This window comes from Suncus etruscus, chromosome 12, assembly GCF_024139225.1.
Source record: "Suncus etruscus isolate mSunEtr1 chromosome 12, mSunEtr1.pri.cur, whole genome shotgun sequence".
Lineage (NCBI taxonomy): Eukaryota > Metazoa > Chordata > Mammalia > Eulipotyphla > Soricidae > Suncus > Suncus etruscus.
In genome coordinates, this window is record NC_064859.1 from 20,770,717 (window position 1) to 20,783,022 (window position 12,306).

Below are 12,306 nucleotides of genomic sequence, written 5' to 3' on the forward strand. Positions count from 1 at the left end.
TTAACACATATAATCCATATTATAATTTACATAATTTCTGACATGTCTAGTCATCATCTAGGTCAATATTAAATATGAATTTATAAGTATAGTATATGCCATAATGTGTTCTCGACTCTCAGAAATAGAACCTCACTTCTAGGATCATGGTAAAACAAGCAACAAACATTCTGTGGCATAAATAGCAATATCCATGGCCTTTTGCTCAGATTCTGAATGAAGTGTAATTGTTTTTTGTAAAGAACTTGAGAATAAAGGTAAGTAAATAACTCTCTGGCATATGGATGTTTCTTGCTTTCTGGGTTAGAAAATGACAAAATAAGACTTGTGTTTCACATACCTTTTCTCATTAGACTCTGCCTGCTTGATCTTCTCCACAAGAACACAGGAGGGGATGGCTGCCATCTCTCTGACTGCCGGACATCAGGTAAGGTGGACATTGCACTTTTTTTTTGGGGGGGGGGCACACCTGTTTGATGCTCAGGGGTTACTCCTGGCTAAGTGCTTAGAAATTGCCTCTGGCTTGGGGGGATCATATGGGACACCGAGGGATTGAACCGCGGTCCTACCTTGGCTAGCGCTTGCAAGGCAGACACCTTACCTCTAGCGCCACCTCACCGGCCCCAGGACATTGCACTTCTAAAATACTCAATCAATCTCCAGAAAGTCATCAACTTTATTGTAGCACTTCTTTAATCAAACCCAATCCTGCGGCTGAAGGACCCTGAGGAAAATGATCTGGCATTTAACTTGTGGTCTGTGATTGCTTTCCTTGGACATATCCTCATACTCACACTTCTATTGCCAAGCACCTGTGATTTTTGCTTGGAGTGATTTTTGCCTGAAAAACAGTAAGTCTGACTGGAAGTTTGGGAGGTCACAGTCTAGTTCTAGTCTATATTTTATTTTAATCTATAGTCTAGTCTATATTTTATTTTATCCACAAATGGATGGAGAAGAAGCCTAATATTTCAGAGAGTTTTGGGTTACGGAGTGTGCTACATACGTCAGGGAACTTCAGGGAGATTGTAAGAGTTCTGAAGGAGGTTTGCATGGATAGATAATGTAGCCACATTCTTGCTCAAGCACAAATTCTTAAATTTCTTGCTCTGACTTAGAGCTTTTCCAAAGACACTGAAGACTCATTGGGTGTTTTAGAATCAGAGAAAAGATACAGTTTATGGAATTACGGGGATTCAGAGTGAAATAAGAGGGATCTTAAAAAGATCTGATCAGCATCATCATTAAGGACTTGTTAAAAAACAACAAAGAGATGGGCCTGGAGAGATAGCACAGCGGCGTTTGCCTTGCAAGCAGCCGATCCTGGACCAAAGGTGGTTGGTTCGAATCCCGGTGTCCCATATGGTCCCCCGTGCCTGCCAGGAGCTATTTCTGAGCAGACAGCCAGGAGTAACCCCTGAGCACTGCTGGGTGTGGCTCAAAAACCAAAACAAACAAAAACAAACAAAAAACAACAAAGAGGATTTATGCAATGTTCCTGTTTTCTTGATTTTTAGAATTATGTTGTGATACTAAAAGTAATGCCTTGTTTTAGTAAAATGCGTACTGAATTAATTGGAAATACAAGTATATCATCTTTGCAAGTTATTATCACATCTAGGAAAATAAATCTCTAGGAAGAGATAGATAAAGCAAATGTGGCAAATACTAGAATTTGGGTAAGTCAAGTGTAGATTACATGGGAGTTCTCTATTCATTTTTTGCCACTTTTCTGTAAGTAGTAAAAGAAGAACCCTGGATATTCAGAAGTTTAGCCATCATGTGGTAGTGTGTGTAGTAGTGTAGAATTATGGCCAGATTACCATGTTTCAGGAAATTATGGTCTTCTTTCCCAATATTTCAAAGCTCTACATTTCAGAACCATTTCTTTCTCTTCCTCCATGTCATTTAGGATTGTCATATGTATATAGATTTTGTTTGATTCACATAGAAGTTTATGAATAAGAGGACTGCTATGATTCTGTTTCTAGGAAACAGTGACATTTGAGGATGTGGCTGTGATTTTCACAGATGAAGAATGGCAGCATCTGCTTCCCCTTCAGAGGGACTTGTACAAGGAAGTGACGCTGGAGAATTATAAGAGCTTTGTTTCATTAGGTAAGGAGGGAATTTGGTTCTGCATTGGGATTATGTGGGGGTGTGGGGCTAATCAATTGATGCCCTTCTTTCTTCTGAGTTCCAAACTACTAAGATACAAGCTGTAAAAGGATAAGGCAATGATTATTTGTTTGTTTGTTTGGGGGTCACACCCACCAATTCTCAGGGGTTATTTCTGACTCTGTGCTCTCAGGAATCACTCCTGGCAGTGCTCAATGAACTGGATGAGGTATTGAGGAGTGAACTAAGGTTGGGCATGGACAAGGCAAGTTCCTTTCCTATTGTACTACTACTCTAGCCACAGAGTGGGCTTCTTAATCCTAAACCCCAATAAGGGTAGGCTTATTCTCTGAACTGTAAGCAGAACTGGACCCCCTCCTTTTCTAGCCCTGCAGCATGAAAAGCTAGCTCTGGGAAAACAGCTCCCAATTCATAAGCAGGGGGTGTGTTTCCATTTATTTCCTCATTTTCTCTTTTTTACTTGAAGCAGTTTTTTGTAGTTATATTTGTATAGTTCTTTCATCTCTTTTGTTAATTCTGAAATACTTGTTGATTCTAAGGTACTTGATTTTCTGAGGAACAATTGTGAATGGGAGTGCTTTTTAAATATTTTTTTTCTTTTTATTATTTATATATAGGAAAACCATGGATATTTTTACATATTAATTTTTGTAGCCTGCCACTTTACAAATCTATTGCTTCTAGAAGCTTTTTATAGAATCTTTAGGATTTTCTAAATATAGTATATCATTTGTAAATAATGAGAACTTGACTACTTTTCCTTTCTGGATGTTATTGATATCTTTTTTCTTGACTAATTGCTAAAAAATAGTACAGGAACCATCTTTCTTGAGGGAAAATTTCCCTCAGAGAAGTAGAGGGTTAGGCAAGAATTGTTTCAGAATGAGTGTGGGAAACAAGGTTGAGTCTCAGAGTAGGTCACTTGAAATATGTTTGATTTTGAACATATTTTGAGTGCAGTCTTTGGAAGTTTTTTTCTATAATACTTTTTGCAATTATATATGATAAAGAGGATATTTTTGAAAAGTAAACCCAAATCTTGTATGTAATGAGCAAGTCTCAAGCTTTGAGACTTGTAAGCCAAGTAAGTGTACCAATTCAGAAGTAGCTTTAAAAGAAGCAGTATGTAGCAGTAGATAAGCCATTTTGCAGATTTCATGCAGAGCAGATGAGCAGGTTTAAAAAAAATGTAACTGGTGAAAGTCTCAAGCAAAAGTAAAAAAAAAAAAGATATAAAAGAAAAAAATTTTAAATGTTCAGGGGTATTAAGTGAGAGAGCTGAGCTTTTGAAGACATTGCCGGGATGAAATATTGGGGAAAATGGAATTCCTAAGACAGGAAGATACAATAGTATGATAGACATAGTGATTTTGTCAGCTGAAAATTAGTGTATAACCAATGAGTGATCCTAAAGTACAGTAAGAAAGCACCTTTCTTTCCAAAGTCAAAGATCCTATGAAGGCATACTATTTCTAAGAGAGGAATCTCTGAGTTTTGTGTAACCCAAAATGGATTACTTGATATCTAGTAATCTATCTTAAGGAAATAATAGGAATCAACAGCCTATGGAGTACACAGTGCTCATCTTACTTATTGTTTGTTAATAGCAAAACAGTACAATTAGAATGTGAGTAGGGATTTGATGACTAAGTTATTCCATGTAGTGTGATATCATGTAGCCCATAAAATCACTAGATAGAATTATATTAATTGAAATAAAATTTTAGCTATGTGAAGAAGTTATGTTTACAAGCCAACATTATTTCTTTGTGTGTGTGTGTGTGTATCACACCCAGCAGTGCTCAGGGGTCACTCCTGGCTCCAGGCTCAGAACTCGTTCCTGGCAGGCTTGGGGACCATATGGGATACTGGGATTCAAACCATCAACCTTTTGCACGCAAGGCAAACGCCTTACCTCCATGCTATCTCTCCGGCCCCAAGCCAACATCATTTCATTCTCTGTTTTTTGTTTGTTTTTATTTAGACTTTGTTGTCTAAAATAATCTCCTACACCAGGACAGTGTGAGGCCGGACAGATAGTACAACAACTAGGGCATTGTCCTTTTATACAGCCAACCTGGGTTCAATCCCTAGTGTCTCATCTGGTCCCATGAACCCACAAGGAGTGATTCCTGAGCACAGAGCCAGCAGCAGGTCCTGAGCACAGCCTATTGTGACCCAAAAGCAACAAACCAAAGAAAGATTGACAAAGTAATAGGTATTACATATTTAGTGAGTCATGATGGATTTTCAAATTACCTATTTGTGAATGTCAAAATAAAAAGAACTTATTTGTGATGTGATTGTCTTAGTATTTTCAAGTAAGACTCTCTAGTAGTTACTTAGTTTCCTAGTTCAGATCGTTTATATGAACTTAAAGCATCAGACCAGTTTTTAATAAACTGTCAGTATCAAAATGAAAATAAAAGAAAAAGTAATACAAAATGTGAAAGTGTGTTTTTCAAGTAAAAGTTCTCTTTTACATATACCTACCTCTAATTTTTCTTAAATGGTTTTTAAATAAAAGCATAATAATAAAGAAGAAATTAGCAAAATTTGGCCCTTCTTTACTTTTATTTCCCTCAAAATGTTAATTTTTCATTCTCTCTGAGCTAAAGAATTTTTCTGTCAAATTTCAATGCTAAACTAGGACTGTCCATTTCCTTCTTTTCCTTTTTGGTTTATGGGCTACAGTGGTTGTTCTCCAGGTTTTCTTCTTGCTTTGCTTTCAAGAATCACTTGGGCTCAGGGACCATAAAGGATGCTGGGAATTGAACCTAGGTCAGCTACGAGTAAGGCAAGTGCCCACTCCAACCCCCATCATCTTCTGTTGGGGGCCTGGGGTTTGGTTCACACCCCTGATGCTCAGTGCTTATCTGGCTTTGTGCACAGGATCACTGCAGGTGGTATGTAGGGCCAGATATGGTGCGGAGGATAGAGATTTGGTTGGCAGTGTGAAAGACAAATGCCTTATCTGTTCTACTGTTGCTCTGACCAGTACCAGCCTTTCTTGGAACAAAGGAAAAACACATTAATTCAGATGGACTTTGATCAGTTTTCTGACTTGCTACATTTTTTTTTAGAACCTCAGTGTTGACCTCCATTCAGAAGTTCCCACTTCCTTTTGTATTGCTCTACATGCTGCATTCCTGGCATGCACTTTCTGCCTTTTACTTTTTTTTCCCTGAAAGTCTCAAAAACCAGGAATAGTTAGAAGTTTTAGAATGGTTAAATATTTTCATAATATAGAGTTACCTGTTTTTCTCCTTGAACAGGGCTTTCAGTTCCTCAACCAGATGTGATTTTTCATTTGAAAATCTATGATGAGCCTTGGATGGTTGATCTTGGATCAGAGGAAGAAGAATGCTCAGATGATTCCTCTCTTGGTAAAGGAATATGAACGGGAAAGTGCAGTTTGTTTTGAGGTGTTTATTTGAAAAGGGAGGTGTAAATTAGGTTTCAATTTTTTTTTCAAATTCAAATCTTCTATTTTAGTGTTTATTCTCTATCATCCACCAGCTTTCATGATCTTTTGTATACCCTCTAGTAGTATTCATCCTTACCATATATTCCTTTTTTCAGATGTGTTACATTAGTAGTTCACACTTTTATTTTCCTATTTCTCTCTTTCTCCTCTTCCTAGCATACACTTATTATCATGACCACACTCCCAATGGGAATTCTCCCCTTTTTCTAAGATACCCACCACTAGTTCTCTTACCTAAACCCCTCATGTCCAAGTCTTGATCTTTTCCCTAAGTGCATGCCTGTGAGAGCAAATATCGCCATTAGTTTTTCAGATTAATCCCAGTACCTCTTCTTCCTATCATAATATTTACTTGCCCAGAACAGAAACTTTGTTTCCTGTCTATTCCAGACTTGGAGACTAAGCCTGAGATTCAAGGAACTCTAGAAGCAGCAAAATCAGAAGGAACATTGAAGATCAGCCTTGGAAAGAACAGTTTTCTAGCTTCCAGAGTTCTTACTCTAGAGAGTGAATTGGAAACAGAAAAGGAAATATCTGCAGTGCCACTTTGCAAGAATTCTCTTTCCCTGAAAGACTGCCTGCAGCAAGGGTTGACCCCTTCCAAAAAAACTCTCACTAAAGAAAGAGACCAGGAGTGCCCCGATTGTGGGAAAAGCTTCTGTGACCACTCCTCCCTCCTCCGCCATCAGAGGACCCACAGTGGGGTGAAGCCCTATGACTGTCAGGAGTGTGGCAAAGCCTTCAGTCACAGGAGTAGCCTCAGCAGGCATCTGGCATCACATGCTGGAGAGAGCCCTTTTGAGTGTGATGTGTGTAGGAAAGCCTTTTTTGACCGCTCTTCCCTTACTGTGCATCAACGAATCCATACTGGAGAGAAGCCTTTTAAATGCAGTGAGTGTGGGAAAGCCTTCTTTGACCGGTCCTCCCTCACTCGACACCAGAGAATTCATACTGGAGAAAGTCCTTACGAATGTAATCAGTGTGGGAAAGCTTTTAGCCAGAAAAGTATCCTCACTCGACATCAGCTCATCCATACTGGCAGGAAACCTCATGAATGCACTGAGTGTGGGAAAGCCTTCTACGGTGTGTCGTCGCTGAATAGACATCAAAAAGCCCATGTGGGGGAGCCTCGCTATCAGTGCAATGAGTGTGGGAAAGCCTTCTTTGACCGTTCATACCTTACCCAACATCAAAAGATTCATACGGGAGATAAGCCATATGAGTGCAGTGAGTGTGGGAAAGCCTTCAGCCAGAGATGCAGGCTTACACGGCATCAGAGAGTCCATACAGGGGAGAAGCCCTTTGAGTGCAGTGTATGTGGGAAAGTTTTCAGTTCTAAATCATCTGTTATTCAACATCAACGACGTTATGCCAAGCAGGGAATAGACTGAGTTGGATGAAAGTTTTACTCAAAGATTTTTTACCTTCATAAAATCTTAGGATATTTTTTCCCGTCTTAAATCCATCATATGATTATTCTACCTGTTCTGCCTGTTGAGTGTCCAGTTGATGTGGGCTGCTGGAAATTAGCGTGTCACTTCGAAGAGTCAGCATTCTACAGACATTTGGTCAGCTCTGTTGTGTTATAAGGTGATTTTCAGACTTACCTCTTGTTTGAGATTCCAGGTATCACTGCACTTTAAATAACTAGAGGCTGTAATAGGAGGGGAAAGACAGAATTAAAGCATCACTGCTCTGTCCAGGAATCTGTCTGTATAGCTGTTATTCCCTCTCAGAGCTCTCAGGGGTCACTGACCTTGTTTGATCTTTTGTACCTCAGTTTTTTGGATATCTCCTACTACTTCTATCACTATGACTTTTTTTCCTAGTACTATTGAGTGTTATTTTTGGTTAAGTACTTAGCTAAGAGTTTTTCAAAGAATCACTTTCCCAAGGTGACATAGCTATTAAAATGTGAAGCTAGATCTTGAATACAGATCAGTCTTTAAAATTCTATTCTCTCTTGTTTTTTATATTTGGGGCCAAACATGACTGTACTTATTCCTGGCTCTGCACTCAGTGATAATTCCTGGCAGTGCTTAGGGGACCATATGGGTTACCAGCCATCAAACCCAGATTGTCTGTGTGCGATGCAAGCTCCCTACCCACTGTACGATCACTTCGGCCCTAAAAGGCTGTTCTATTTGCCATTATGATACAAGTTATGTTTTATGATTTTTGTGCATATATAAGCTCAACTAAACTGATTACTTGGAGATGTAGCATATGTATATCTCACGTGGTGCCTTGCAAATAATAAGTGCTCAATAAGTATCATAAGGAATAACTTACTAACAAAGTTCACTCTACTTAAACCTACATTCTTTGGAGTCACATTATTTTTCTCAACTTTCAATCTGCCTTTGCCTTTATCATCTCATGTTCCCATTACTACTGTAGTCACTTCCTAGCTCTTTGTCTTCCTTATTCCTTATTAATAAGATATATACTTAGTTTTGGTGCCGTAGCAAGTAGTAAGCCTCAAATAAAGATTCAGTTCTCATATAAAATCTTATGTGAATCGTCATAGTCTATTCTTAACCACTGAACACATATCCTTTGAAATCATTATGAAAGAGATATCCAGAGGATGTGGGGGAATTTTTTAAAGACCATCACTTTTGTCCATATCTCATAAGCCAGAACTTGGCACCAAAGGGCTAGAAAAGCAAACAAGACCCTCAATGTTTAATACCAACAGTTTATCACAGGATATGTTTTGCATAGAACTATCAATCCAATCTTTTGAATTGGCCCTGCTCATCATTACCTTACTCAAGACCCCCAAATGGTCCCCAATTTAATGAAACCTCACTTTTTGTGATCCCACATAGCTGAACTCTTTGGTCCTATTTCCTAAAACTTTCATTTACTGAGTCCTGCCTAATCTTTTTATTTCACTGAATGTCAAATACCAGGAATTTTGATGGCAGATAGCAGCATTTTCTCTGCTTAAGGTGAATCCTGAAGAAGGAACTTGATTTTGAAAGACTATGCAAATTTAGTGAAACAGCTTGAATCCTAGTGCACATGATGTTTTTCTCCTGAAAGTGAAGGCCAGACTCACGAAGTTAATTGCCAAGGAAATCCCTTTTCAATCTACCCAAAGCCCTGATTCACCTTTGAACAATTCATAAACAGAAGATTTCATGTGCAGAATTTTGAAGCAACTTAAGGAAAAATACTCAAAAGTGAAGACTGTTGGGGTGAATTATCTATTTATGGCAAGCACAAGAAGACTACTGGCAAAATGTTGGCTGTATGTGAGAGTTCTGACTCTAACTTGCTGCCTTATTAGATGGTCAGGTATGATGGTTGGCACACTAAAGAGACTGCCGCTGTAAACTTTAAATTCAAATTCATTTAAAATTTAAATGAATGAAAATATGAAGTGAAATTTAAATGAATATGACAATTCTTTTAAAATTCAAATTCATTTTTGAGTACAGTGACTCATGGGTACAAAGATTCATTAACTCTATCTTTAAAAATTCAGTCACTAGGGGCTGGGCGGTGGCACTGGAGGTAAGGTGCCTGCCTTGCCTGCACTAGCCTAGGACGGACCGCGGTTCGATCCCCCGGCGTCCCATATGGTCCCCCAAGAAGCCAGGAGCAACTTCTGAGCGCATAGCCAGGAGTAACCCCTGAGCGTCACAGGGTGTGGCCCAAAAACAAAAACAACAAAAAAAATTCAGTCACTAGGGGTCGAAGTGATAGTTCAGGAGGTAGGATATTTGCCTTGTACTCAGCCAAACCAGATTTGATCCCTGACATCCCATATTGTCTCCTTTTAGGTTAAGTTTTATTATTTATTTTTTTGGGGGGGGAGCTACCTCAGAAACACCTAGAGAACACTTCTCGTAGATCTCAGGGTATCAGGGATCAAACCTCTTGGGTTGGCCAGATGCAAGGCAAAAGTTATCACTCTGTCTTTAAGATGCCCAGGTTTGACTCCCAGCACCATATGGCCTGAGCACTGTTTGGAGAAACCCCCAAGCACCACCAAACAAAACAAAAACAACCTATAAACATGACCAAGTCTTTTGACATTTGTTTTTGTTGTTTTGAGGCCACACCCAGTGGTGCTCATGGGTTACTCCTGGCTCTGCACTCAGGAATCACTCCTGGAAGGCTCAAAGGACCATATGGGAAGCTGGAGATTAAAACTGGGTTGTAGTATACATAAGGCAAACACCCTACCAGATGTGCTTTAACTCTGGCCCATGGATCAATTTCTTATTTTAAGATTTAATCTTAGTAGCCATGAGGTGAAGCTAAAATCTCAAAATTTAAGGTCTCTGATACAGTATGTCCATTGGGAAATATCTTTCCTTAGATTAGCACATGGAACATTCTCTTTTACATTGCAAGCAGTTGGACTCAAGTCTCCATATATCCAAACAAGTAACATACCTCTGATCTTCATCCCTGACACCATATTTAATATATTTTTAAAAATCCCATAAAGTATACTAAATTTAAAAAAAAATAAAAGGACTGGGGTCAGAGCTATAGCACAGCAGTAGGGTGTTTGCCTTGCATGCAGCTGACCCAGAATGGACCTGGGTTCCATCCCAAGCATTCCATGTCATCCCCCAAGCCAGGAGTGATTTCTGAGTGCCTAGCCAGGAGTAACCCCTGAACATCAATGGGTGTGGCCCTAAAAATAAATAAACAATAATAATAATAAAAGAGCTATACCCAGCAATGTGCTGGGGGGCCAAGAGAGACATCTTTTTTTTTCTTGATTTCACTTGCAAAATTCCATGGAGAAGGACTCTGGGTCAGATGCCAGTCACAGATTGTTTTTTTTTTTAATTAATATGTGGCTATAAGTAAAGATATTTCTTTGAAAATGTTAAGTGTGGGCAGAGCTTGAGACAGAACTATGCGATTGCTTGCTGCTTATCCTCCTCTTGAATATTGCTGTTAAGATAGAGCAGGAGACTTAGCCTTGCCATCATCCTTTTCAAGAATTGTTCTGAGTCTCAGTCCTTGGCCATAGTTGATTGAACAAGAGATGGAAACATGAACAGAGGTCATTAGCTTTGCAATAGTCAGAATCAAGTCTCTCATGAATTCCTGGTAGAGGGCCATAGCGATAGAACAGCAAGTTATTTGCTTTGCATGCAGCAGAGTCATGTTGGATCCCCAGCATCCCATATGGTCCCCCAAGACTCCTCAGGAGTAATTTCTGAGTGCAGAGCCAGGAGTAACCGCTAAGCACACTGGATGTGGCTTCAAAAATAATAATAATAATAATAATAACAACAACAACAACAAAGCCAGGTAAGAAACAAAGCCAAGGCAACTGATTAAGCCCAGGAGTTCCAGAGCATACCTGGTGGTTGCTGGCCTCATAGCTAATGGTTGGCCCATGTTTGATACCTGGCACCTGTGAGGTCCCACAGCATTACCAGGAATCGTCCTTGAGCATATTTTAATATGCTTTACTTAAACACACTCTGGATTTCACTTAGTTTTGTTTGTTTTTCGGCCAAACCTGGAGGTGTTCAGGTTGCTCATGGCTCAATGCTCAGAAATTACTTCTGGTGGCTCTGGAGACCATCTGGGACATTGGAGACTGAGTGCAAGGCAAGTGCCTTACCTGCCATACTATTACCCTGGACTTATGGAAGGTGCAGCTTTTCTTAGGAAAAAACAGTATTAAAATTAGTGATCCATTTTTTATCCTTGGCACCCCAGGGATGTTAGGTAACAAAGTTTATTTATTTTGGTTTTTGGGTCACACCCGAAGTCACTTAGAAGTCGCTCCTGACAAGCTCAGGGATGCAGGGATTCGAACCGTGGTGTCTGTCCTGTATTGGCTGCTTGCAAGGCAAATGCCTTACCGCTGTTCTATCGCTCCGGTCCCACAACATAAAATTTAGATCAAGAAATTCTAAATGCTGGAATGCTATCGTTAATTTAGAAAGTCCTGTTACAGCCCTTACTGCAGGATCATGAGTTTTGAGGTGATTTTTGTTCGATTTTGGTCACAGCTTTGTTCAGGGCTTACTTCTGGCTCTGCACTCAGCTCTCACTCCTGATGATGCACAGTGGAGCATATAGGGTACCCAGGGTAGAACCCAGCACAGACCTTTGTTTACTATTTCTTACACTTCCTCTGGATATTCTGGATCACGTACCAAGTGCTCTAGCTCCCTCTATTTTAAGTATCCAAAGAAAAATGAGGCTTCACCTCTCTGTAGGCTTGAATTGACAGTGCAAAGCTTTAGGAAAGTTAAATGTGTTTTTGAGATAAGAGATGAATTAAAAAATCAAGATGCTAGAGTGTTTGTATCAGAATGATGGGTATCAAGCGCTTAGATGCTTTTCTTGTTTGTTTATGTTTTGGGGGGGTCACACCCGCAGCGCTCAGGGGTTACTCCTGGCTCTATGCTCAGAAATCGCTCCAGGCAGACTCAGGGGACCATATGGGATGCTGGAATTCGAACCACCGACCTTCTGCAGGCAAGGCAAATGCCTTACCTCCATGCTATCTCTCCAGCCCCCAAGCGCTTAAACTCTTATTAAATATGAAACTTGTTCCAAAGTGACAACATAATACATGCCCACGAGCATAGGGTTTGGTCGAAACACCCTGGAAAGCGGCGTTTGATGATGCGACCGCGGAGGATTCTGGGACTTGTAGTTCAGCTTCGCTCAGCGAGGCCGCT

At 39.9% G+C, this 12,306-nt stretch overlaps 1 protein-coding gene across 1 annotated transcript; it reads left to right on the forward strand.

Annotated features, from left to right (window-relative positions):
* Positions 1 to 375: 375 nt before the first annotated feature.
* On the forward strand, positions 376 to 7,120 carry ZNF2 (zinc finger protein 2). Its single transcript, XM_049785065.1, has 4 exons — positions 376 to 427; positions 1,992 to 2,118; positions 5,415 to 5,525; positions 6,017 to 7,120. The coding sequence occupies exons 1-4, from the start codon at positions 395 to 397 to the stop codon at positions 7,015 to 7,017; spliced, it is 1,272 nt and encodes a 423-aa protein (XP_049641022.1). The 5' UTR covers positions 376 to 394; the 3' UTR covers positions 7,018 to 7,120.
* Positions 7,121 to 12,306: the final 5,186 nt, after the last annotated feature.

What these genes read in the sequence shown, in the direction of transcription:
- ZNF2 (XM_049785065.1), top strand. Translation starts at nt 395, where the DNA reads ATGGCTGCCATCTCTCTGACTGCCGGACATCAG. An exon ending in CTCTGACTGCCGGACATCAG is followed by an intron (nt 428 to 1,991) that starts GTAAGGTGGACA and finishes TTCTGTTTCTAG; the next exon opens with GAAACAGTGACATTTGAGGA. An exon ending in CTCAGATGATTCCTCTCTTG is followed by an intron (nt 5,526 to 6,016) that starts GTAAAGGAATAT and finishes TGTCTATTCCAG; the next exon opens with ACTTGGAGACTAAGCCTGAG.